The following is a 26180-nucleotide window of genomic DNA, read 5'->3' as shown; positions in this document are numbered from 1 at the left end:
AACTATCAAGTAATTACCCTTCCTGTCAAACGTGTCATCTCTGCAGTCACAGATGTACGGCAAGTCTACGCTGACCGGCACACCGTGCACAATACAGGCCAAAGTCCAAATTGTGAGTTAAAAGGCCTTTTCGTCATTCTCAAACTTGAGACCCATATTCGTCCTTTTATTTTTCCTGAATTTTTTCATTTCTTTTATTTTTTTAGAAATAATTTACGTGGTCTGGCCGTCCTCCTCCTGACTGTCCATTACCCCTCCTCCCTGATTCCTTCGCTTTCGATTTCCTCATAACGGAGCAGAGAGACAAACCCTAATTTCCCCCCCTCTCCGATCAAGATCCGGCGTGTTTTAGGGTTTCCGACCGCGAATTCCTTCCCATCTCGCTTCTTTCTGGGGGTGATTTTCGCCGAGGGATCTGGAGGAATTAGGGTTTCCTCATTCCTCTGGTTCGTCGCCGGCGTTCGTTTTCTTCTTCGGGGATGGATTCGAGCAGGAGGGCGGTAGAGGCGTACTGGAGATCGCGGATGATCGATGCGGTGACGAGCGACGAGGACAAGGTCGCCCCCGTCTACAAGCTCGAGGAGGTCTGCGAGCTCCTGCGGACGTCTCACGTTAGCATCGTGAAGGAGGTCTCCGATTACATCCTGAAGCGTCTCGATCACAAGAGCCCGATCGTCAAGCAGAAGGTGCGCCGATCCCGAAGTTTCCTTTTTTTTTGCCTTTTTCCCCTCTTTGTTAGTCCTCCGATTTTGGCTTGCTATCTTGTCCGATCGTTAAATACGTTGGATTTGTTGATGAGATCCCGAATTTTCCTTTCTCGTTATCTATTTTTGTGTGTGAATCTGTGAAGAAGATCATTCTGATGAAGTAATCGTGCAGCGTCGAAGTATCGATGATTTCAGTGTTACTGGAAAATGTATGATTGAAGCTTTGATCTCGAATTTTAGGAAATATATGGTGTTGAAACAATCGGAGAGCAAAAAATGCCCAAAGTTTTTCTCTCGGTAGCTAATTTTCCAGCACCGCTTTCGTGCAATCAACTATAGAAGAAAGACGGTGCCTTAGCAGTCAGAATTAGTTTGGTTTTACTCTGTGTTAATCTCGTTAATTGATTTGTAGAATCGAAGGCCACATATGTTCCCTGATGTGGTAAAAGAGAATCTTTTCTTATTTCCTTATAAAAGTAAAGTAATTCAGGGCTAGATTTCTTGCATTTTTGTCATATGTTTTTCTTTGAGCGCGCGTCCAGTTGATTTATGTACAAAAGCAGTGGCGGTTGATCGCGTTTTTCTTTCTGTTGACCTCGAAGTAACGAAGGAGAAGCCGTTTTCGTTTATCTTTAGAACTCAATCATGCTCTTACTGTTGCTCTAATTATGTTCAGTAATCTATACGTATCAATGTGGCCTTCTTCACATTCTTGTATTTCTATTTTCTTTAGATATATTTTAGATAAATTGATGTATTTTGTTTACGACAAATTTATGGGTCTCTCTCTTCTATGTTCTAGCCTTTAGCTCTCATCGTTTTGTTACTCATTTTGGTGACAACGGGCCTTGAATCGATTTACCATGGTGAATATGATGCAATTCTAGCTATTTGGAGACAAAGTTCAACCCTTGATTGGTTGTAACTTGTTAGATATACTGCTCAATAGCATCTTCTTCTAAAATCAGTAGAAGCCACTGAAATTTATGCGTGATATGAGCTAGTAAATAGTGTTTATCTAGTTCATCTTCTCTACGTAGATGAACAGTATTATCTGTTGTTTGTCAGCATTTGATTTCACAGTTATTCTGCGTTACCTTAATGTTGAGTTATGATGTCATTTTCCAGGCACTCAGGCTGATCAAATATGCGGTAGGGAAATCTGGTGTGGAGTTCAGAAGAGAGATGCAAAGGCATTCAGTGGCATTGCGCCAGCTATTTCATTATAAGGGACAGATCGATGCCCTGAAAGGAGATGCACTCAACAAGGCTGTTCGTGATACTGCTCATGAGGCAGTCTCTGCAATCTTTGCTTCAGAAGACAAGCCAGCCCCAGCTGATGATATTAACAGGCGAATACAGGGATTTGGAAATACAAATTTTGAAACACAAACAGAAGACAAGAAGTCATTTCGAAGTGAGGTGGTTGGTGTTGGGAGTGCTTCTATACTGCAAGGGTTAAGTACTCTTACTTCTGGCAATTCATTGATAAAAGATGACAGCGGAAGTTACAGGAGCCCCAATCTACGAAGATCATTAACGGAAAAGGATAGATTTAATAAATATGACACAGAGGAACACCATATAGAAAAATGGGGGTCTTCAAGTGGTCCTAGTAGTTCACCAAGGCCTTGGAGCTCAGAGTCCAGGGAAGCCTTCACAGATACAAGAAGCAGCGATGTGAACCAAAATCAAACAATAGGTAAGGGTCCTGAAGAGAGACTCTTAGACACCATCATGACATCTGGTGGTGTGCGTCTACAACCAACCCGTGATGCTGTTCAGATCTTCCTCAAAGAGGCTGTGAAGCTAGATGCTGTTTCCTTAAGCCTTGCACTTGAGTCAAAGTTGCAATCACATGTTTGGCAGGTTTGCTCTCTTGGTCCTCTTATTCTTTGCTAGTCTGCTTGTTATATGCTTGGGATTGCTGCGGTATATTAAGGGTGTGTTTGGATTCATGTGAATTCTCAGGAAGGAGAATTCACATTTCTTAAGCATACAGTTCTCATGTTTGGATTCCATATTTATTTTAAGAAAAGGAACTCTAGCAATCTAAAATTCCCTGTTTAGAGTTCCCACCTCCTTGGGTGGGAGAGGCGGGAACTCTAATTTTTGATACCACTGAGATATCAAGAGGAACGTCTCTCCGGATATCACTCTCTCTCTCTCTCTCCTTGGCAGACATCTGCCATTTGTGAGAAAACATCTTCTCAGATAAGTGAAAACCCTAAAAAATGATATAGGAACAGAAATCTCTGTTTCGTACTTTCACGTCTCTGTTTCATACTTGTGTATATCTGATTCATAGTCGTATATCTCTGGTTTATCTTCCTTTTTTCTTTATTCCTTTGATTTTGTTTGAATCTTAAGATTTAGAATGTGAAATGCATCATGTTCCCCTTCATCTGCCTTCTCTTTGAACCCTAAAATCAATATACGAATGGAATCATTTGGTGCCATTAGAAACCCTAAAATCAAATACTCTGCATCTCTATTTTATTGCTGATTTTTTAATTAGTTATATTCATTGTCATGATCTTGCATATAACATCAATATGGTTACTCTCTTCTCACATGGATTCAATGATATATAGTGAGATTTCTCACATGGATTCTATGATAGAATCAAACACTCACATGAGAATTCTCAAAAGAATTCTTTGGGCATGCTTGGGACATCCAAACAAGAGAATTCTTAAGCTTGAAAATTCTCTTTCTTAACATTTCTATGGAATGAGAATTCTCTTTCCATGACAATTCTCCCCAAGTGTATCTAAATGCACCCTTAAATTTGCCATGTTGGTTATAACTATCTCGCTTAATAATTTTGAACCTGTAAACACCCCAAATTTTCACTCACCTCCCTGACATTTCCACCAAGCATCAACATCCAGCCTCTGAAATCGCTGGAGGGCAAAATGGTCATTTTCTGAGCCGGGACCTTGCAAAAGTCTAAATTTCATCTGCAACTCTCAAAATTTCTCTATTTTGTCTCAGATAGTCAAAATCTTACTCCTGACAGAAGACAGGAATCCTCAAGTCTTGGTTCAAGATTCCATTTCATAAGACATGTCATTGCATATCATTGCATGAGCATTTCAAATCACTGCACTGCACAGCATGTCATTTCGAGGTCCAGAACTCTCGATTTCAAAATCTTCAATCCAGATTAGAATTTTAACTCTTTTCAAAATTGATTTCAAAACCCTGGGTCTTCAAAATTATCAATTTTTCCCATTTTACCCCCAGGACTCTGAATTTCAAAATATTTCCTCAGGAAAACCATCTGGATAGTTTTCAATGTGGATTTCAGTCACTTCACCTTAGATTTTGCCCTTTTTGACAATTTCAAATATCTTTCTTTTACAAAATCGCCCTACAAGGGCCAACTCTTTCCAAAATTCCTGTTTTGCCCATTAGTCCAGATTTTATGAAAATTCCAAAAAGAAGTTGTGGTTTTATCCTTATTTCAATAAAGAAGCAATGTGGGACCCACACTGAGGTGGTGTCACACAAGCTTTCCTTTTGAAAATTTGAATTTTGAAAAACCCAAAAATATAGGAGCCTTGTCCCCTGGATTGGTGCCACTTGTCTTTTCTCTCTCCTCCCATTTACATGCCATGTGTCAGCATAGGGTTCACCTAGAGTCGGTGCCACATGTCACCCTCCCTCTTCTGCCAAGTGTCAGTGTGGGGCTACCTTAAGAAGCCGCCACATGTCTGCCATGTGTCAGTATCCATCCTGCGCCATGTGTCATTTCAAAGACTACCAGAAGATGCCAAGTGTCATAGGTTGTCCTGTCTAGAAAAAGTGGAGTTTGTCTCCTCTGAGGTGGCGCCACTTGAAGTGTGTCTCCTGCAGGGGACACGTGTCAACCCCTCCTTCCTTCTAGAAAAGTAGCCTGACACATGTCCTCTTCCTACTTTTCTCAGAAAAGTAGGAGACATGTGTCACTCCTAAATTCCTACAGAAAAGGTAGGCTTGTCTCCTCTGAGGTGGCGCCATCTGGAGTGTCTCCTGCAGAGGACACATGGCAAGCTCTCATTTCCTCAGAAAAAGCTAGTGCCATGTGTCATTTTCTGCTTTCTTCAGAAAAGCTAGAATTCAAATATTCAAAAATCCCCATAGGTGGCGAAAATCAAGAACTCCTACCTTTTTCATCCTGTCTGAGATGGCGCCACATGGCTTGGCCCACCTTCTCTCCCCTCTGCCACGTGTCGTTCTCTGCTTCCTTCAGAAAAAGTAGAGGACACATGTCCTCTCCCTATTTTTTTTCAGAAAAGTAGGAGACACATGTCTCCTTCTCACTCCTTCAGAAAAAGTAGAGGACACATGTCCTCTCCCTATTTTTTTCAGAAAAGTAGGAGACACATGTCACTGCCCTCTTTTTCCTCCCTCTTGCCACATGGCATTGTAGGAGCCACCCTGAGGTGGCGCCACATGTCCATCCTCCATTCCTCCAGGGCCAACCTCCATTTGAATTTCAAATTCTCCTCTGAGGTGGCGCCATTTGAGAAAGCCTCTCCAGACAGCTGACACTTGTCCTCCACATGTCCAGATCTCCTTTCACCAGAAAAAGCAAAATTCAAATTCCTTTGAGGTGGCGCCTTCTGAGCCCACTGCTCTGTCCTTCTGACATGTGTCAAACACCTTTTGAGGTGGCACCATTCCAGGACTCCACTTGGCTCCATTTTTTATTTTTATTTTATTTTTAATAAAGGTAGCCCACCATGAGGTGGCGCCACCTGAGGACTCCCTACAAAAGGTGAGTTTGAATTTCAAATTCCAAGAGAGCACCCTCTGAGGTGGCGCCTTCTGGGAGTTCCCTGCAGAGAGAATCAAGCAAACTTTTGAAAAATTCCAAATTTCCCCTGCTGAGGTGTCTCAACCACAAAAATTTTCATTTTTATTTTCTCAAAAAAATCAAAATAGCCTTTTGAGGTGGCGCCATCTGAGGGCTCCCTGCAAAAGGCAAATTCGAATTTCAAAACCCCCAGATGGCACCCCCTGAGATGGCGCCACATGGAGGGCTCAGATCCAGCCTGTTTGAATTTCAAAAATTTTCAGAAAAATTATAAAAACAAGGGTTCACGCCCAGCCTTGGGAGATCATTTTTTTAGCTCTTGTGAACTTGGAAAATCCAACCTAGCCTTCCTAACATCTGATTTTGAACCTTGGAAATCGTGCCCCCTTTGGCGCATTGAAGAAGGTGGAGTAGAGCTCGTGCTGTGGCCAATCCAATTCCAACGGAGCTCGATTTTGGTGGACCATCCGAAGCCCGGAGTGAAGAACGAAGGAAGCTCGTGGTAGCTGCCCCTTTCAAGAGCACCTACGCTGCGTAACGAAACAAGGTGCACTTCTTTTCCCATTGATTGGATTTCATAATTCGATTCGGGAGTCGTTTGAAGAAAGAGCTCATCCGAGAGATGGATTGAGCTATTCTCATAAAACGACATACATAAAAATATTCAATTATGCTTCCTTGATGATTTTTATCATTCATGCATTTATCTAGATTTAATTTGCATTTTATTTCATTCATTCAGCATATTTCATGAATTAATTAGGATTAATTTAGCCTTTTTTTCAATTCTGCTTATTTTCAGTAAGTCTCTGTTTTTGTCAGTCAGTCCACACGTCATTTCATGCATTTATTTTTTATTAAAAATCCCCAAAAAATCACGGAATGCGCCCTTAGGTGTCCCTGAAATTTTGCCAAAAATTCGGAGCCATTTGAATTTGTTTACTGCGGTAAACATCCAAAATGGTAAGTCGGGTTTTGTAACCCGGGATGCGTTTTGAAAAACATTTTCCGACTTGTAAAATCGAGTTCTCCCTCCTGGGAGGTCCGATTTTCGATCCGAAAAATGCCCTGAACTCGGGAGAATGTCTAGTTTTTAATATGATTTTTTCAGATTTTTATGATTTTTTTTTTATGACTGACAAAAATCCGAGAGTCCGGGACACGTGTCAGAGCCTAATTTGGGCCTCTGAGATCTTGGATCGACTTAGGGCTATGGTTTCTCTTTGTGTGTTTCTCAAAATCCGAAACTGTAAAAAGTGAAAGTGGTGTCCGAGATGTCCTCTGTTTGCATCTAAAAGCCTGTAATTTTTAGAACAGTGTTGACCCCTGATTCGGATTTTTCTTGTCAGTCCACTGTTTTGCTACAGTTGTCTGTTCTGTTAGTTTAGGCAGAAATAGTTATATTTTTCTCTGTGTTTCTGTTGATCAAATGCCGAAGTCATAAACATGAAAGTTGTTCATGTAGGTGTCGTTCATAGCTCTGATTAATTTCATAAATTTCCATGGCTGTTTTATATTTGTTTGGCATTTTACATCAGATTAGGGTGATTTTTACCTCTGTCAGAACTAAATCCCTGTTATTGAACTCACCATGGCTCAAATCCCGAGGCTGTAAAAACCAAAAATGTTCCATTTCGGGCCTTTTAGCAGTCTGCAAAATATCAGAAGTTTCCATGGTGTAAATCTTGCATTATCATATTAGGCATTGCATTTGGTTCGGATCCATAGGCAAAATCCATCATTTTTAGGACTTTCTTTGAATTTTGGCATTTAAATCATATCATTTCATGATTTTTAGCATTCTAGGTTGTTTATCAAAGTAAGTAGATGCTTCATACCGAATTTGGTGCAATTTGGAATCCATTTGAGGTTCGGATTATCCACAATACCAAAACAGGGTCCCGCAGGACCCGGATCCAAGTGAAAAACAAGCGAAATTCGTTATTTTGAGTAAATTGCAAAATGCCAAATTCTGATTTTACAGTCCTAATGTGTTTAGAAACATGTCATACTGCATTTCATCATCATTGAATTCAATTTGAATTTCGAAATCCCAATTTTACTAAGTTTTCCTTCAAAAAACCCTGATTTTAAAGGTGTAACTTTAATTTTAGGGGTATTTTGGTCATTTTGACCCCAATTCCGAATTTCAAACTGTTTTCCACTGAATTTCTTGCATTTTCATCATTTCAAATATCAAGGAAGCATGAGAATAGGGTTTATATCCAATTAAGTCCAATAATTTCATAATATTATTGGAAAATTTTGGAAAAACCCACATATTTGAGCTAACCTTATTTCAAGTTTGGCAGGGACATTCAAAAGAAGGAGCTGAAGTCTGCAAATTTCTTTTATTTCCTTTATTTAGTGATGTAATAATGTAAATTTTGGAATAAGAGAGTTAATTTCCTGCTTAGACTAGGATGCATATCATATAGTTTGAATTTATGCAATATCCTGCTTTTATGATTCATGCATTCTATTTCAAAAGCACTATGGATGTTCACGAATGGCACGTGCACCAACTCTTAGGGAGTTGATGAACTCGGTGGAATCCATATTTACGGCCCTAGTCGGAATATGGACGAGACTCAGATCCATCATCTTTCTACTAGTCACATTGAGCCTACACTCTTAGGCTATCTTGAAAATGCACATCATATTTCCAAAGTTTTCAAAATCATGTGCATCAAATCAACTAAATTCTGAACATATTCATGGCCACAGTCAGGATATGTGAAGGATTTATCTTGACTTAATGCACATTTTCCAACCAATTCCTCAGAAAATCTTCTCAAAGTGCATTCATTCACTCATGTCATTTGCATCATGAAATCATTTTCTCGAGAAAATTTCATTCTAAAAAAAAATCGATTTCTCAAGAAACTCTTAAGTTGATTTTCCCAAAGTCAAGTTTTCATAGTTTTCCCTGAAAATCGGTTTCTCAAGAAATTCTAAGGATTTTCCAAAATCGGTTTTCCAAAGACAAGCTTTTCCACAGTTTTCCCAGGAAAATGATATTTTCTTAAGATATTCAAAAGAGTTTTCCAATCTTTCTTCAAGATCCAAAATCGATTTCCGAGTATTTCAAAAAGGTAAAATTCCCAGGATTTCGATTCCCCAAGTTTTGAATTCCCTTCTCCAATGAGCTTTCCCATGAATTTCCATCATTTTCCTAAGAAAACTCTCAAAGTCCAAGTTTTCCTAAGAAGTGCTTCCCTTTTCAAAAAGTCCATCTTTTCTCAAGAATCACTTCCATTTTCCCAAGATTTTCAACTATTTCTGAATTTTCCACATCTTTATAAGCTTTCTCATGTTTTCAAAAACCCCTTTTTTATCTGAGTTTCCTGAGAAATTGACCTTTTTCCTGATAGATTCTTTCCAACTCCAAATGTTTTTCTAAGCATACATCATGTTTTCCAACTGGCATTTTCCAAAATCTCATAGCACATGCCTGAATTCTCTGTGCATTTAGGATAGAACATAACTTCGATAATTTAACCAAGTCAAGCATAGTTTTGGTCCTTGGTTCGATTACCCCTGTTAAAGGCGGCAGGAACGGTCGAACCTCGTACCGACAGGTCGAGCCCCATCCCATGGATTTTCCCGCAATTTTCAAAAACGGAGGCGAGTATTTCAAAACCATTTTCAAAATCCGGTCAAGTTTGAAGCGCGAAATCGTTTCTCTCTTTCTCTCTTCCGCAAGGAAGGGAAGACGGGGGAAAAATTTCGCGACGATAACAGGTTTGGCGACCGTGATGGGACCTGTCCTTGTCTGACCTAAATTATGCTTGACTTAGTTTAATTATCAAAATTATGTTCACAAAATGTCAGCTCTTTTACTTTCAATATCATGTGAGCCTAGGAGCCTAGATTCTGACCTAGCTGACATTGATTGCATATAGCTTAGGCATGGTTTGGTAGGACCATATTGAGGAGATATTTTCATGCTCACATAGACTTAGGTCTAAACACAACTCTCCTCAATTTAGGATCTGAATGCAAACAATGTATGCTTCTTCAAAAGATTTTCAAAAGTCTATCTCTCTAGGACTTAGAGCCCTCTATTTCTTGCATGTGATCATTTTTTCAAAACTCCCTTACCTATCTTTACCCGGTCTTCACGTTGCTGGGCTCTCTTCCAGAACCATAGTTCGGAACAGAGCCTCACAACTGGGCCAACTATTTGGATTAACACCCCCCTACTACGTACCGCGGGCCACAGTCCGAAGTATATCGGTAGGCGCTCAAGGATGTTGGAAAACCTTACCTTAGAACCGGAGTGAAAATTCTATGCCACGTACCTCGGATCTCGATTCGGGTATATCGGCATAACTGGATTGGACAAAGATGATCTGAACTTAGAGTTAGGATTAAGGTCCTACAACTGTTTTCAAAATGATGCATCTAGAGTCAGCTTTTTAGGGAGTGCTGAATGTGCATAAATGTTTATGCAGGATGTGAGTTTGTATGCTACTTTTATTTCTCTCATATTTTTTTCAAAAATATCTTTCCAAATATCCATATTCTCATATTTTCATTTATTTTCTAAAACCCTGGATGGTTTTTCCCAAATATCCCTTTTCTTCCAAAACTCCAGGTGATTTTTCATTCTCCCTTTCTACTGGATCTCGAATTTCCAGCTGCATTTTTATCCTGCCTGCAATTTTTCAAAATCATATGTTTTCTCTCATTGGATTTTCGATCCTGTTGTTTACTTGCAAAATTCTTCACCGCATTTTCCTCGTGCATACCTTGATTATTGTGGTGGAAATTGTTTACCCACTTGCCTTCTTCTTACTTTAAATATGTTTCCGGATTGTTTTTCCAAGAGGTATCTCTTTCCTTCAAAATGGTATTTTCCTCGTGGTTGACGACCTCGCCTAGGTAACAAGGCACATTTTCCGTTGTTCATTTCTCTTACAAAGAATGACAACATAATTGTCGTGACTCCAACGACGACTCCATCCCTAGTAATGGGATATTCTTCCAATTGTCCACCATATAATTTTCTTCCCAATCCAAAAATTTCCTCAGAGTCTAATCAAGACCTTATCCTGTAGAGAGCCTTCGCAACATTTGATGGTTCAGACAAGGTCAGGGAAGAAGACCGCACCAATTCAGCATATCAGTTACTCATCAACATCAGAAGGAGAGATGAATTCGCCAAGGTCAGACAAAGACCAAGAGCAGCCAGAAGATGATGGTATCGACCCTCAGATGTACGCAATGTTTCAGAAGATGATGAAGAGGATGATGAGTGAGCAGGCTGGCACCAGCTCAGACAAAAATCCATTCAGTCAGAAAATTAGGGATCGTGTGGCCAAGAGGTCAACCAAGTCCTCTGAGGAGAATGTTCAAGATACTTCAGACGAAGATGATACCGATGAAGAATATGAGGTGCCTCCGGCATTTCATAAATGTGGCCAAAGGAGGAGTCACAAATCAGAAAGTCAGGTCGCAGAAGAGCCCCTGCAAGCACAATTCAGGGAAATGGCCAGAGTGGTCAAGGATCTGCAAGCCCGCGACAAGGGCAATAAAGTCTTCACCAGCGAGGACTTCTACGACGGTTTAGAAGGGGATGATGATCTGGAGAATCTTCCCCGAAAATTCATCAAGTTCGATGGTTCTGGCGACCCAAAAGCCCATCTCGCCATGTTCTTCGCTGAATGCTCTAGGTTCAAGAGAGACAACAGAGCATTGTTCTTATGCTTTCCCCGCAGCCTGGAAGGAGTCGCAGCCAAATGGTACGCGGAACATGTCAATCCTATAGAACTGAAAGAGTTCGACAAAGTCGTGAATTTGTTCGTTGAACGATTCTTGTTCAATACTGAAGCGCTCCCAACATTGAGCCATCTCTGCAACCTAAGGCAGAATGAAAATGAAAAGGCAAGGGACTTCATTCGCAGATGGAGAGAGACCTGCAACAAAATGAGGGATCCTATATCAGAAAGACATGCTTTATCATTGATCCTCAATAATTTTTTGCAACCTCTGAGAGGATTAATTTCTACCTCACCATCCAAATCTTTCGTTGAACTCATTGAACGAGCAGAATGGCTCGAGTTGAGTGTGGAGAATGGAGTCTATGAAGGCTTCACATTTTCCAAGAATAACTCTCAAGGTGAACAAAAGAAGAAGGCTCACTTCACTTTTGCGGCCAAATCTTTCAATAATAGCAAAGGCAACAAGAATGATCATAGTTTGGAGAGAATCAAAAAGCAAAAGGGGAAGGACATCAACAGTGATAAACCTCTCCAATCCAGCCCTCAACATCAAAAGAAAGATCAGGAAAAATCAAAGCGCAAGGACTGGAGAACTGATCGAGAATTCACCCCTCTGGATCAGACACTCGAGAGTATCCTCGAGTATATGCTTGAGAAAGACCTTGTCCGGTTGCCTAAAGCTGCTGATCCTCCAGCAATTATGGGCAGATTCAAAGAACAATTTTGCAAGTTTCATCGAGCAGTAGGGCATGATACAGAAAACTGCTTCGTCCTTAAGAACATTGTTCAAGACTGCATTGACAAGAAGCTCCTCGTTGAAGATGAAAAGGAAGACTAGTCATCCTGACAAAGATTTTTTCTACAATCATTCAAGAAGATGACAATGCCAACAATTTTCCATTTCCCATCTTGCCTTTTCAAAAGAATAATGTAATCCCATTCTCTTTCCTTGATTTTAAAGCATCAATAAAGTCATCAAATTTTTTTCAATAGCTTGGTGTCGTCTTATTTACTTCCTCTTCCTTTTCATAATGTCTCTCTTGTGAGGAATGATCTTGAGGACATCTATCAGTCAAGAAGCTTGTCGCCTTATTCATCAATTATCCTTCTTTTATTCAAAATTTTTTCCCTAGTTACACTGGGGCATTTTTTTGGAAAATTTATCTTTACCTCAAAACATCCTGTATGCAGGCAGGATAAACCATTCTCTCATTTTGCATATATATGCACTCATTTGCATTCATTTGCACTTCATTTGCATTTCATGTGCATGTGCATTGCATTTGCATTGACTATGCACCCAATTCCATTTCCCCTTCAGGTTAAGGGATAAACCTGAATCATTTTCCATAATTCTTCAATTTCGACCCTCGGGTCATCCAATTCTTCAATTTCGATCTCCGGGTCACCCAATTCTCAATTTTAAAATCACCAAAATTCTCAATTTTGATCGCCAGGTCATCCAATTTTCATTCCCCGTTCAAGATAAGGGGATAATCCTGAAACCATTCATAGAAGCGATTCAACTCTCTATAATGGTCCTTGTTCTTCATTGAACTGATAGTGTTCCAAACGAACTGATAGTCGTTCTTCATTGAACTGATAGTGTTCCTAACGAACTGATAGTCGTTCTTCACTGAACTGATAGTGTTCCAAGCGAACTGATAGTCGTTCCAAACGAACTGATAGTCGTTCTTCACTGAACTGATAGTGTTCCAAGCGAACTGATAGTCGTTCCAAGCGAACTGATAGTCGTTCCAAGCGAACTGATAGTCGTTCCAAACGAACTGATAGTCGTTCTTCATTGAACTGATATTGTTCCAAGTGAACTGATAGTCGTTCTTCATTGAACTGATAGTGTTCCAAGTGAACTGATAGTCGTTCTTCATTGAACTGATATTGTTCCCAGTGAACTGATAGTTGTTCTTCATCGAACTGATAGTGTTCCAACCAAACTGATAGTGTTCTAAGTGAACTGATAGTCGTTCTTCATTGAACTGATAGTGTTCAAGTGAACTGATAGTCGTTCTTCATTGAACTGATATTGTTCCAAGTGAACTGATAGTCGTTCTTCATTGAACTGATATTGTTCCCAGTGAACTGATAGTCGTTCTTCATCGAACTGATAGTGTTCCAAGTGAACTGATAGTCGTTCTTCATCGAACTGATAGTCGTTCTCCATCGAACTGATAGTGTTCCAAGCGAACTGATAGTCGTTCTTCATCGAACTGATAGTGTTCCAAGTGAACTGATAGTCGTTCTTCATTGAACTGATAGTATTCCAAGCGAACTGATAGTCGTTCTTCATTGAACTGATATTGTTCCAAGTGAACTGATAGTCGTTCTTAATTGAACTGATATTATTCTCACCGATGGTTGTTCTTAATTGAACTGATATTGTTCCCAGTGAACTGATAGTCACCTCCTTTGAGGAAAAGAGAGGAGAATTTTCGTCACGGATGCGTTAAGCTGGACCTCATGTGCTCTCTTTCATCAAGGATTTCAAGAAAATTTTGTCAATTTGTCAATCAATTGTTGATTTCAAAATTTTATTGCATAAATCTTTACCTCAGTTTACCTTCAGCATTACTTTCAAAAGAGTGAAGCTTTTGCGAAAAGAGATTCAATCTTCAAATTCTTTCTATTGGCCAACCAAAAAAATGAAGGATAAATCCTCGATATGGCCAGAAAAGAAGATTCAATGTTATTGAAAAGCCGTAGATGATCGATATTGATCACAGTCAATGGCGCATCTTTAAGGTTTATTCTTGTAAAGACAAGGCAGTGGAAATATCCTGAGCGTTAGAAAAGAGAGCGTTTACCCAAGCCCCGTTTCCTCAAAATCACCTAAGCTGCAATGAAATATCCACAAAAGGGAGCTCTCACCTGTCGTCAAGATGAAGGCGAATTAGGCGAGTAGACCCCTGGGGCCAAAGAAGATTCGAAACATCTCCAAGATGACGGAGTTTGTGACGGGTCCTTCCAGGGAAAGTCCAAAGCACTGCCAAGATGAAGGCAGATGCGATGAACCTCTCGACAATCCCTAAAAGATATTTAATTTCAGCTATCATCCAAAGATCTCCAAACCCATCGTCCAAGAAGGATCGAAACATCTCCAAGATGAAGGAGTTTGTGACGTACCCTTCCAAAAGAGAGCAAGAGAGGAAAAAGAAAGAGAGAAAAAAAAGTCAAAATATCTCCAAAATGAAGGAGAGTGTAGCAAAAACCCAGAGAGCCAAAAGAGTGCAGAAAGAGTATCATGAGAGAAGCCCTCAGGATATCAAACTGCCAGATCTATCAAGAATCCTCTTTAATCTTGTGAAATTCTATTATCAATACTCTTTCGTCAATTGCTTTCATAATATCAAATTCTCTTTCCTGCTCATATCAAGGAAATTGATAACTTCCTTGAAGAAGGTCAATTGCAATCAATTTGGATTTCAAGTCTCGATTCTACAAAGTGAACCTTGTTTGGAGGTAATGCTTTAGGTAGAAAAGAAGGAATATCTTTGCAACAATGTGCAACATTTTCAAATATTTTGAATCAACAGCAAAATTTCCAACATTTTGACAATATTTTCTAGCTATCCTGACATGAAGTGAGAGCTCGATGTCCGTTTTCGATGCATCCTGACACCAATTTTAAATCCCTCCTAAGGACTTGATTCCTTCCCTTCTTTGAGAGCATGAACTCTCAAATTTGCACACTTCCCGGTGTTCCCACTGTCCCACCATAGACAGTCCCATTTTGGTTCGAGGTCGAACCACCAATCGTTTCCCGCAAAAGGCAATTTCAAAAGCTGATTTTAGTCTCAGCAATGAGACGCCCAAAACCAATCCCTTTTCAAGCTTTAGGGAACCCATTTTCCTTCCTTTTGCAAAAACCCTATTGGATTTATTGTGCAAAATCCAAAGGTTCCATCATGGTCTCTTCCTTCGAGGATTCCATTTCATTTTCCGCCCGATCAGGATAAGGGTACAAACCTGAGCCTCAATCAAAGAGGTATTCCATTTTCCGCCCGATCAGGATAAGGGTACAAACCTGAGCCTCAATCAAAGAGGTATTTCATTTTCCGCCCGATCAGGATAAGGGTACAAACCTGAGCCTCATCCAAAGAGGTATTTCATTTTCCACCCGATCAGGATAAGGGTACAAACCTGAGCCTCACTCAAAGAGGTATTTCATTTTCCGCCCGATCAGGATAAGGGTACAAACCTGAGCCTCAATCAAAGAGGTATTTCATTTTCCGCCCGATCAGGATAAGGGTACAAACCTGAGCCTCGATCAAAGAGGTATTTCATTTTCCGCCCGATCAGGATAAGGGTACAAACCTGAGCCTCAATCAAAGAGGTATTTCATCTTCCGCCCGATCAGGTTAAGGGTACAAACCTGAGTCTCATTTCGATGAGATATTCCATTCCCCAATAAGGTCAAGGGTCAAAACCTGAGCTTCGTTCCATGCGAGGTATTTCTGTCCAATCAGGTTAAGGGTCAAACCTCAGCTTCGTTCCATGCGAGGTATTTCTGTCCCATCCAGGTTAAGGGCATAAACCTGAACTTCACTCTCATAGAGTGAATCTTTTCTCTCCATTCTTCGCTTCATATCTACCATCTTCCTCGAGCTAATTTCTTCACACCCAGTCAGATCCTTCTAACTGGGGCATTTTTTTCGTATAGCCCAAATTTGGTGTGTTTTCTTTGCCACTAAGCTCGGCCATGAGCCGGCTTAGTAGCAAAGAGGGGCATCTGTAAACACCCCAAATTTTCACTCACCTCCCTGACATTTCCACCAAGCATCAACATCCAGCCTCTGAAATCGCTGGAGGGCAAAATGGTCATTTTCTGAGCCCGGACCTTGCAGAAGTCTAAATTTCATCTGCAACTCTCAAAATTTCTCTATTTTGTCTCAGATAGTCAAAATCTTACTCCTGACAGAAGACAGGAATCCTCAAGTCTTGGTTCAAGATTCCATTTCATAAGACATGTCATTGCATATCATTGCATGAGCATTTCAAATCACTGCACTGCACAGCATGTCATTTCGAGGTCCAGAACTCTCGATTTCAAAATCTTCAATCCAGATTAGAATTTTAACTCTTTTCAAAATTGATTTCAAAACCCTGGGTCTTCAAAATTATCAATTTTTCCCATTTTACCCCCAGGACTCTGAATTTCAAAATATTTCCTCAGGAAAACCATCTGGATAGTTTTCAATGTGGATTTCAGTCACTTCACCTTAGATTTTGCCCTTTTTGACAATTTCAAATATCTTTCTTTTACAAAATCGCCCTACAAGGGCCAACTCTTTCCAAAATTCCTGTTTTGCCCATTAGTCCAGATTTTATGAAAATTCCAAAAAGAAGTTGTGGTTTTATCCTTATTTCAATAAAGAAGCAATGTGGGACCCACACTGAGGTGGTGTCACACAAGCTTTCCTTTTGAAAATTTGAATTTTGAAAAACCCAAAAATATAGGAGCCTTGTCCCCTGGATTGGTGCCACTTGTCTTTTCTCTCTCCTCCCATTTACATGCCATGTGTCAGCATAGGGTTCACCTAGAGTCGGTGCCACATGTCACCCTCCCTCTTCTGCCAAGTGTCAGTGTGGGGCTACCTTAAGAAGCCGCCACATGTCTGCCATGTGTCAGTATCCATCCTGCGCCATGTGTCATTTCAAAGACTACCAGAAGATGCCAAGTGTCATAGGTTGTCCTGTCTAGAAAAAGTGGAGTTTGTCTCCTCTGAGGTGGCGCCACTTGAAGTGTGTCTCCTGCAGGGGACACGTGTCAACCCCTCCTTCCTTCTAGAAAAGTAGCCTGACACATGTCCTCTTCCTACTTTTCTCAGAAAAGTAGGAGACATGTGTCACTCCTAAATTCCTACAGAAAAGGTAGGCTTGTCTCCTCTGAGGTGGCGCCATCTGGAGTGTCTCCTGCAGAGGACACATGGCAAGCTCTCATTTCCTCAGAAAAAGCAAGTGCCATGTGTCATTTTCTGCTTTCTTCAGAAAAGCTAGAATTCAAATATTCAAAAATCCCCATAGGTGGCGAAAATCAAGAACTCCTACCTTTTTCATCCTGTCTGAGATGGCGCCACATGGCTTGGCCCACCTTCTCTCCCCTCTGCCACGTGTCGTTCTCTGCTTCCTTCAGAAAAAGTAGAGGACACATGTCCTCTCCCTATTTTTTTTCAGAAAAGTAGGAGACACATGTCTCCTTCTCACTCCTTCAGAAAAAGTAGAGGACACATGTCCTCTCCCTATTTTTTTCAGAAAAGTAGGAGACACATGTCACTGCCCTCTTTTTCCTCCCTCTTGCCACATGGCATTGTAGGAGCCACCCTGAGGTGGCGCCACATGTCCATCCTCCATTCCTCCAGGGCCAACCTCCATTTGAATTTCAAATTCTCCTCTAAGGTGGCGCCATTTGAGAAAGCCTCTCCAGACAGCTGACACTTGTCCTCCACATGTCCAGATCTCCTTTCACCAGAAAAAGCAAAATTCAAATTCCTTTGAGGTGGCGCCTTCTGAGCCCACTGCTCTGTCCTTCTGACATGTGTCAAACACCTTTTGAGGTGGCACCATTCCAGGACTCCACTTGGCTCCATTTTTTATTTTTATTTTATTTTTAATAAAGGTAGCCCACCATGAGGTGGCGCCACCTGAGGACTCCCTACAAAAGGTGAGTTTGAATTTCAAATTCCAAGAGAGCACCCTCTGAGGTGGCGCCTTCTGGGAGTTCCCTGCAGAGAGAATCAAGCAAACTTTTGAAAAATTCCAAATTTCCCCTGCTGAGGTGTCTCAACCACAAAAATTTTCATTTTTATTTTCTCAAAAAAATCAAAATAGCCTTTTGAGGTGGCGCCATCTGAGGGCTCCCTGCAAAAGGCAAATTCGAATTTCAAAACCCCCAGATGGCACCCCCTGAGATGGCGCCACATGGAGGGCTCAGATCCAGCCTGTTTGAATTTCAAAAATTTTCAGAAAAATTATAAAAACAAGGGTTCACGCCCAGCCTTGGGAGATCATTTTTTTAGCTCTTGTGAACTTGGAAAATCCAACCTAGCCTTCCTAACATCTGATTTTGAACCTTGGAAATCGTGCCCCCTTTGGCGCATTGAAGAAGGTGGAGTAGAGCTCGTGCTGTGGCCAATCCAATTCCAACGGAGCTCGATTTTGGTGGACCATCCGAAGCCCGGAGTGAAGAACGAAGGAAGCTCGTGGTAGCTGCCCCTTTCAAGAGCACCTACGCTGCGTAACGAAACAAGGTGCACTTCTTTTCCCATTGATTGGATTTCATAATTCGATTCGGGAGTCGTTTGAAGAAAGAGCTCATCCGAGAGATGGATTGAGCTATTCTCATAAAACGACATACATAAAAATATTCAATTATGCTTCCTTGATGATTTTTATCATTCATGCATTTATCTAGATTTAATTTGCATTTTATTTCATTCATTCAGCATATTTCATGAATTAATTAGGATTAATTTAGCCTTTTTTTCAATTCTGCTTATTTTCAGTAAGTCTCTGTTTTTGTCAGTCAGTCCACACGTCATTTCATGCATTTATTTTTTATTAAAAATCCCCCAAAAATCACGGAATGCGCCCTTAGGTGTCCCTGAAATTTTGCCAAAAATTCGGAGCCATTTGAATTTGTTTACTGCGGTAAACATCCAAAATGGTAAGTCGGGTTTTGTAACCCGGGATGCGTTTTGAAAAACATTTTCCGACTTGTAAAATCGAGTTCTCCCTCCTGGGAGGTCCGATTTTCGATCCGAAAAATGCCCTGAACTCGGGAGAATGTCTAGTTTTTAATATGATTTTTTCAGATTTTTATGATTTTTTTTTTTATGACTGACAAAAATCCGAGAGTCCGGGACACGTGTCAGAGCCTAATTTGGGCCTCTGAGATCTTGGATCGACTTAGGGCTATGGTTTCTCTTTGTGTGTTTCTCAAAATCCGAAACTGTAAAAAGTGAAAGTGGTGTCCGAGATGTCCTCTGTTTGCATCTAAAAGCCTGTAATTTTTAGAACAGTGTTGACCCCTGATTCGGATTTTTCTTGTCAGTCCACTGTTTTGCTACAGTTGTCTGTTCTGTTAGTTTAGGCAGAAATAGTTATATTTTTCTCTGTGTTTCTGTTGATCAAATGCCGAAGTCATAAACATGAAAGTTGTTCATGTAGGTGTCGTTCATAGCTCTGATTAATTTCATAAATTTCCATGGCTGTTTTATATTTGTTTGGCATTTTACATCAGATTAGGGTGATTTTTACCTCTGTCAGAACTAAATCCCTGTTATTGAACTCACCATGGCTCAAATCCCGAGGCTGTAAAAACCAAAAATGTTCCATTTCGGGCCTTTTAGCAGTCTGCAAAATATCAGAAGTTTCCATGGTGTAAATCTTGCATTATCATATTAGGCATTGCATTTGGTTCGGATCCATAGGCAAAATCCATCATTTTTAGGACTTTCTTTGAATTTTGGCATTTAAATCATATCATTTCATGATTTTTAGCATTCTAGGTTGTTTATCAAAGTAAGTAGATGCTTCATACCGAATTTGGTGCAATTTGGAATCCATTTGAGGTTCGGATTATCCACAATACCAAAACAGGGTCCCGCAGGACCCGGATCCAAGTGAAAAACAAGCGAAATTCGTTATTTTGAGTAAATTGCAAAATGCCAAATTCTGATTTTACAGTCCTAATGTGTTTAGAAACATGTCATACTGCATTTCATCATCATTGAATTCAATTTGAATTTCGAAATCCCAATTTTACTAAGTTTTCCTTCAAAAAACCCTGATTTTAAAGGTGTAACTTTAATTTTAGGGGTATTTTGGTCATTTTGACCCCAATTCCGAATTTCAAACTGTTTTCCACTGAATTTCTTGCATTTTCATCATTTCAAATATCAAGGAAGCATGAGAATAGGGTTTATATCCAATTAAGTCCAATAATTTCATAATATTATTGGAAAATTTTGGAAAAACCCACATATTTGAGCTAACCTTATTTCAAGTTTGGCAGGGACATTCAAAAGAAGGAGCTGAAGTCTGCAAATTTCTTTTATTTCCTTTATTTAGTGATGTAATAATGTAAATTTTGGAATAAGAGAGTTAATTTCCTGCTTAGACTAGGATGCATATCATATAGTTTGAATTTATGCAATATCCTGCTTTTATGATTCATGCATTCTATTTCAAAAGCACTATGGATGTTCACGAATGGCACGTGCACCAACTCTTAGGGAGTTGATGAACTCGGTGGAATCCATATTTACGGCCCTAGTCGGAATATGGACGAGACTCAGATCCATCATCTTTCTACTAGTCACATTGAGCCTACACTCTTAGGCTATCTTGAAAATGCACATCATATTTCCAAAGTTTTCAAAATCATGTGCATCAAATCAACTAAATTCTGAACATATTCATGGCCACAGTCAGGATATGTGAAGGATTTATCTTGACTTAATGCACATTTTCCAACCAATTCCTCAGAAAATCTTCTCAAAGTGCATTCATTCACTCATGTCATTTGCATCATGAAATCATTTTCTCGAGAAAATTTCATTCTAAAAAAAAATCGATTTCTCAAGAAACTCTTAAGTTGATTTTCCCAAAGTCAAGTTTTCATAGTTTTCCCTGAAAATCGGTTTCTCAAGAAATTCTAAGGATTTTCCAAAATCGGTTTTCCAAAGACAAGCTTTTCCACAGTTTTCCCAGGAAAATGATATTTTCTTAAGATATTCAAAAGAGTTTTCCAATCTTTCTTCAAGATCCAAAATCGATTTCCGAGTATTTCAAAAAGGTAAAATTCCCAGGATTTCGATTCCCCAAGTTTTGAATTCCCTTCTCCAATGAGCTTTCCCATGAATTTCCATCATTTTCCTAAGAAAACTCTCAAAGTCCAAGTTTTCCTAAGAAGTGCTTCCCTTTTCAAAAAGTCCATCTTTTCTCAAGAATCACTTCCATTTTCCCAAGATTTTCAACTATTTCTGAATTTTCCACATCTTTATAAGCTTTCTCATGTTTTCAAAAACCCCTTTTTTATCTGAGTTTCCTGAGAAATTGACCTTTTTCCTGATAGATTCTTTCCAACTCCAAATGTTTTTCTAAGCATACATCATGTTTTCCAACTGGCATTTTCCAAAATCTCATAGCACATGCCTGAATTCTCTGTGCATTTAGGATAGAACATAACTTCGATAATTTAACCAAGTCAAGCATAGTTTTGGTCCTTGGTTCGATTACCCCTGTTAAAGGCGGCAGGAACGGTCGAACCTCGTACCGACAGGTCGAGCCCCATCCCATGGATTTTCCCGCAATTTTCAAAAACGGAGGCGAGTATTTCAAAACCATTTTCAAAATCCGGTCAAGTTTGAAGCGCGAAATCGTTTCTCTCTTTCTCTCTTCCGCAAGGAAGGGAAGACGGGGGAAAAATTTCGCGACGATAACAGAACCTCTCTCTCTCTCTCTTGTGCAATGAGTGGAGCTGAAGGAAAAACTCTCCCTCTCTCATTCGTTTGTCTTTTGTCTTTTTTCGTTTGTTATGTGACTTTGTTGTAGGATTTATCTTTTAAAGTAACATTTATACTCTTTATAGGAAAGCCATATCCAGGTAAATTTTGGTCTCATATGCTGTTATGTACTGATTCTACTGAATCTTCATTTGCACTATGTTTGAATCATGTTCAAGTGATAAAATAATATTATAATACTATTCTATGCTGTGTGTTAATTATCTGTGCCAGGTCCGCGTGAAGGCTGCTTGTCTCCTGGACTCAATCTTGAGAAAAAAAAACGAGGAATTTTTTGCTACCATTGCATCATTTTTTAGTGAAAACAGGGATGCTATAATCAAATGCTCAGAATCACCCCAGGCATCTGTGAGGGAAAAAGCTAACAAAGTGAGTGTTATATGAAGTTGGTATGGCTTTAGCAATATTTCCTCTGGATATCAATTTTTTGTTTAGTGGGCTTGTTTCACTAGTAGATTGACATGTTGAACGGTTGGTTGAGGATTCTACAATTTGCTTCTAACATCTTGATCAATCATGATGAACAGGTTTTAGGGCTGCTGGATGGAAATAAATCGGTGGAAGGAAAATCTACCATAACAATATCTGATGATAAGGTTACTGCAAATACTGCTGTTCAGCTACCTGACTTGATAGATACTGGTGACTTAGATTCCGATGGAACAGAGGATGCTTCTCAAAATTACAATGATCAAAGCTTCCAAATGTCTGTGTCAGCCTCCCATGCTGTTGATGACCTTTTTGGAGATGGTCACATTATGGGGTTGAGAGAAAACAGTACTAAAACTGCTGAAGGTGACCCATTTGCTGATGTGTCATTTCACACAAATGAAACAGATAGCAGGGAACATGTGAGTGACCTATTCTCAGGATTGGTTGTGGATGATAAGCAGGGCAGTAATGTTCTTAGTAGATCAAATAATGAAAACCAGACTGGACCGTTTGACATTTTTGCTGACAGTTTTGGCGAACATCCTAAGGATTCGCAGGCACATAAAAAAGATTTGGATGAACTAATGAGCGGTCTGTCCATGAGCGACAATGTTATGGAACATCAAGCACATGGGGTACTTGGAGGGCCTTTTGCTGAAGCAATGAATTTGGGGCCTAAAAATGAGCAGAGTCCAAATGATGTCCTGAATGGTCTGCTTAATTCTCAAGCGGCTGGTATAAACCAAAATGGTCTGCTTCCACCAAGTTCTATGCAATACAATTTTCCTTCTAACATCATGTTCAATCAAGCATTTGCTTCTCAACAAGTAAATTACGGAGCAATGAGTAACCTAATTGCACAGCAACAGCTGCTAGCTGCCATGTCCAACCTTCAGCACCTTGGAAGCCTCGGTAATCATGGAAATGCAGGATACGGCAATGCTCATGTTGGGAAGGATAGTGGATATTCTTCAGCATTACCTGATGTATTCCAAATGCACAGTTTTCCCGTTCAAAGCCATACCGTGGTGACAGAAAGCGCGAAGAAAGAGGAGACCAGAGCATTCGACTTTATCTCGGTACAATTCTTGCACTTTGTTATTGTTTTCCAAGCTGCTCTCCACATCATTTTATGCACTTTGGTGTCTGATGCTTTCCTGTCCATACCACTTGCTTTTCTAGATGTTTCATCTATCTATCAATGCTTTTCTTAAATCTTGAGATAGGGTTACATGGTCGAAGATTAGTTCCATATTCTGTAACAAGGAAGCAGAATACAAGTGTTGACCACTTGAAAGGGGTTTGTTTTTGCAAGTATTAGCAAGTTTCTGGCTATTGTCAAATCATGAAAGTTTTTTTTTCCGAGGGAAGAATCTTCAAAGATAATTGTTGGAATTTCAGTAGTTTATTAACTTCAAATGCGTCTGTTATTTTTCTTAGACTTTCAGAATAATCATCAAATAACAAGTGAATTTGACTGATCAAATGAATTATGATCAAAATTCCAGATTACCATGTTACGGAATCATAATGTGTACATCTACTCAATCGTACAGCAAAATTATGAACATCCACACTACCATGTCAATGCGGTTATATTTGTTCCGTCCACTTCTGGTTCAGAATTTGGTTTTAGATCATTAACATGATTTTGTGCTTTAAATTTCAGGATCATATATCTGCAGCGCGTGATCCAAAGAGAGTGGTGTAAAGCTTTTTTTCTTGTCCACTTGAGTAGGATGTTTATTGCCGGCTTGCAAGGTTTGGCGGAATAATGTATGTATTCTTTCACTAAAATTGTAACATAAGATCATGCATTGTATATGCAGTTATGCACTTTTTTATTCTTTTGGTTCTCAGTTGGGTTTGTAGTTCCTCATTTTAAAGAAGTTGGTCAAAATGCTACAGGGTTGTAAACGGGTTAGGGTCAGCTCAGGCTCGACTCTACACTCGATTCTGTTTTTGAAGAGTGGGTTTAGTTCAAAATCTGAATCTAATCGACTCTCACAATGAAGTTCTGGATCCGGTTGATATGTGAACCTCTGTGGTACTGGATCTGCAGAAAACGGGTAAAATCAGTTGGCTGTCATTAAAAAGCTTGATAAGCTCGATAATAGATTGTTAAGATTTAAATATATTTAATAATAGTGTTAATAATCACTTGTATACATGTATCTAGTAGTATGTGATACAATTAGAAGTGTTGTTTTTGCTGTGGCATTTCGATTGGTTTATTGCTATTTCCAGGTGGTTGGATATTTTTTTTTAAAAGGCAAGCTTGGGGTTAGGTGGACCCCTACCAGAACAACAACCACCCCATTTGGCAGAGGGTTTCGATCTTGGGCCTTCAGCTTGACACAGGACCCCGATACCACTTCGGTGGTTGCATATTGGTGGTAGCATGTTAGATACAAAACTTAATCCAATTTTTAGGCAACAAGTCTAAATCCAAATCGGATCTGGACTAGAATTGACAGTGTAGTTAAATCTAGGTCTAAACTTTTTATAGTAATATTGGATCTGGTAGAAAGTAGTTGGAAACAATGTGATTGTATCTGATCTAACCTTTTGGTGTGCAATGTGATTGCACCTGATCTAACCTCGGCATGGTGGATAGTGGAGTTGATTGATCAATTCATGAGCAAATATGTAAAAATTATGAAAAGATAGCTTTATGCCTAGATCTGAACATATTTCCAATAGAAAAAACATTGGCGAGAATCCAAATCCAAAAATGTCCAATCATGTAGTTTTCCATCTAATTTTAATACGCACTCCTACTTGACGATCCATATCTGAGAGTGATGTATCAGTTTCAAAATCAGAGGTCCAGTCCAAACCAATCCATTTGCACCCTTATTTAGTATGGGACATGAATCTAGTATGCCTTTCTTATATTTGAAAAAGGCTTGGGCTTGGCTCATGCTCAGCTCACTGACCAAGCTAAGCTTGAGCAGCCCAAGAGGGCGCTCTGCAGGTGGTTGCATCTAACAAATGAGACATACTGAGCTAGACGAGAGTTGAATGTGGTTATTGGCTTCGTAGAGCTGTCATCCTTTGTTTCGTAGATCACAAACGGTACGGATGTTAGCACTAAAGAGAGCTCAAAAAGAGATTGCCTCTTGGACGTGATGCAATTGGCCTTCTAGAAAATGGGCCAACCTTGTTCAGGTTTAAATAATGATTACTTATGATCTCTGTCTCATTGACATGCCATGTTAACTATGCATCCTTTGTGACACGACCGAACATGCTAACGTGGACATTTACGGTATTATTTTAAAGGTTTTATAATTTTTAATAATTTTTATGATTATATATATATATATATATATATATATATATATATATATATATATATATATATATATATATATATATTGTTTGTCATTTGATTAAAAATCCGTGCCCTTCTAACGAATTAAACAAAAGAAAAAAAACTGGCTTGTCCGGTCTTACCCGTGGTGACGTATCTATCAATGTTTTCCATTTCTTTTCTTTTTTTTTGACAGAGCCTTGTGGGGTCTTACCCAGATCTTGGTGACGTATCTATCAATGTTTTCCATTTCTTATATATATTTTTTTGACAAAGAAAGCTGGGGTTAATAAGACCCCTACCAGTTATACAACTATACCATAGAGATTCGAACTTGCAATGTTCCACCCCAAGGTAACGTACAATAACTACTGTTACATGTCAAAACAATCAGGTCAATATGACATTGAGGTAAAAAATTATGACCAAAATAATGTGATTTGTTTGACAAAAAATTTATTTTTCATGTAGGCTCATATTTAAGCATAATTTGAATCATTAAAATGATTTAATTTGGTTTTACACTTAAAAGATAAATTAAAGTAGAGGATGTATCTTTGTAATACATAAAAAACCACCTCAATTTTGATATCAGGATGGCTAAATCAATTTAACCTATTGGGCATTTCTTAAGATGTTTTTAATGACACA

The 26180-nt window shown here is 39.5% G+C and overlaps 1 protein-coding gene across 3 annotated transcripts; it reads left to right on the top strand.

Moving 5' to 3' along the window:
• The first annotated feature begins 228 nt into the window (after positions 1-228).
• Positions 229-24329, top strand: LOC149828769 (protein MODIFIED TRANSPORT TO THE VACUOLE 1-like). 3 transcript variants are annotated; one of them, XR_016434322.1, is made up of 6 exons: positions 229-686; positions 1836-2576; positions 21995-22150; positions 22309-23292; positions 23883-23989; positions 24122-24329. XR_016434322.1 is itself a non-coding variant. In XM_090017715.1 (6 exons), exons 1-6 carry the CDS (start codon positions 480-482, stop codon positions 23922-23924), a joined length of 2001 nt encoding a protein of 666 aa, XP_089873841.1. In that variant the 5' UTR covers positions 233-479; the 3' UTR covers positions 23925-24329. The 3 variants fall into 3 exon arrangements, 2 of the variants coding, with proteins under 2 accessions (XP_089873841.1, XP_089873840.1); XM_090017715.1 differs by having other exon boundaries at positions 233-686; positions 22309-22632; positions 22762-23292; positions 23883-24329; XM_090017714.1 differs by having other exon boundaries at positions 233-686; positions 23883-24329.
• The last annotated feature ends 1851 nt before the right edge of the window (positions 24330-26180 follow it).

The sequence above is a fragment of the Nuphar pumila genome, chromosome 9 (assembly GCF_984573655.1).
Source record: "Nuphar pumila chromosome 9, dmNupPumi1.hap1.1, whole genome shotgun sequence".
Classification (NCBI taxonomy): domain Eukaryota; kingdom Viridiplantae; phylum Streptophyta; class Magnoliopsida; order Nymphaeales; family Nymphaeaceae; genus Nuphar; species Nuphar pumila.
Note: the sequence above shows the minus strand (reverse complement) of the source record. Positions and strands in the feature narration are given on the sequence as shown.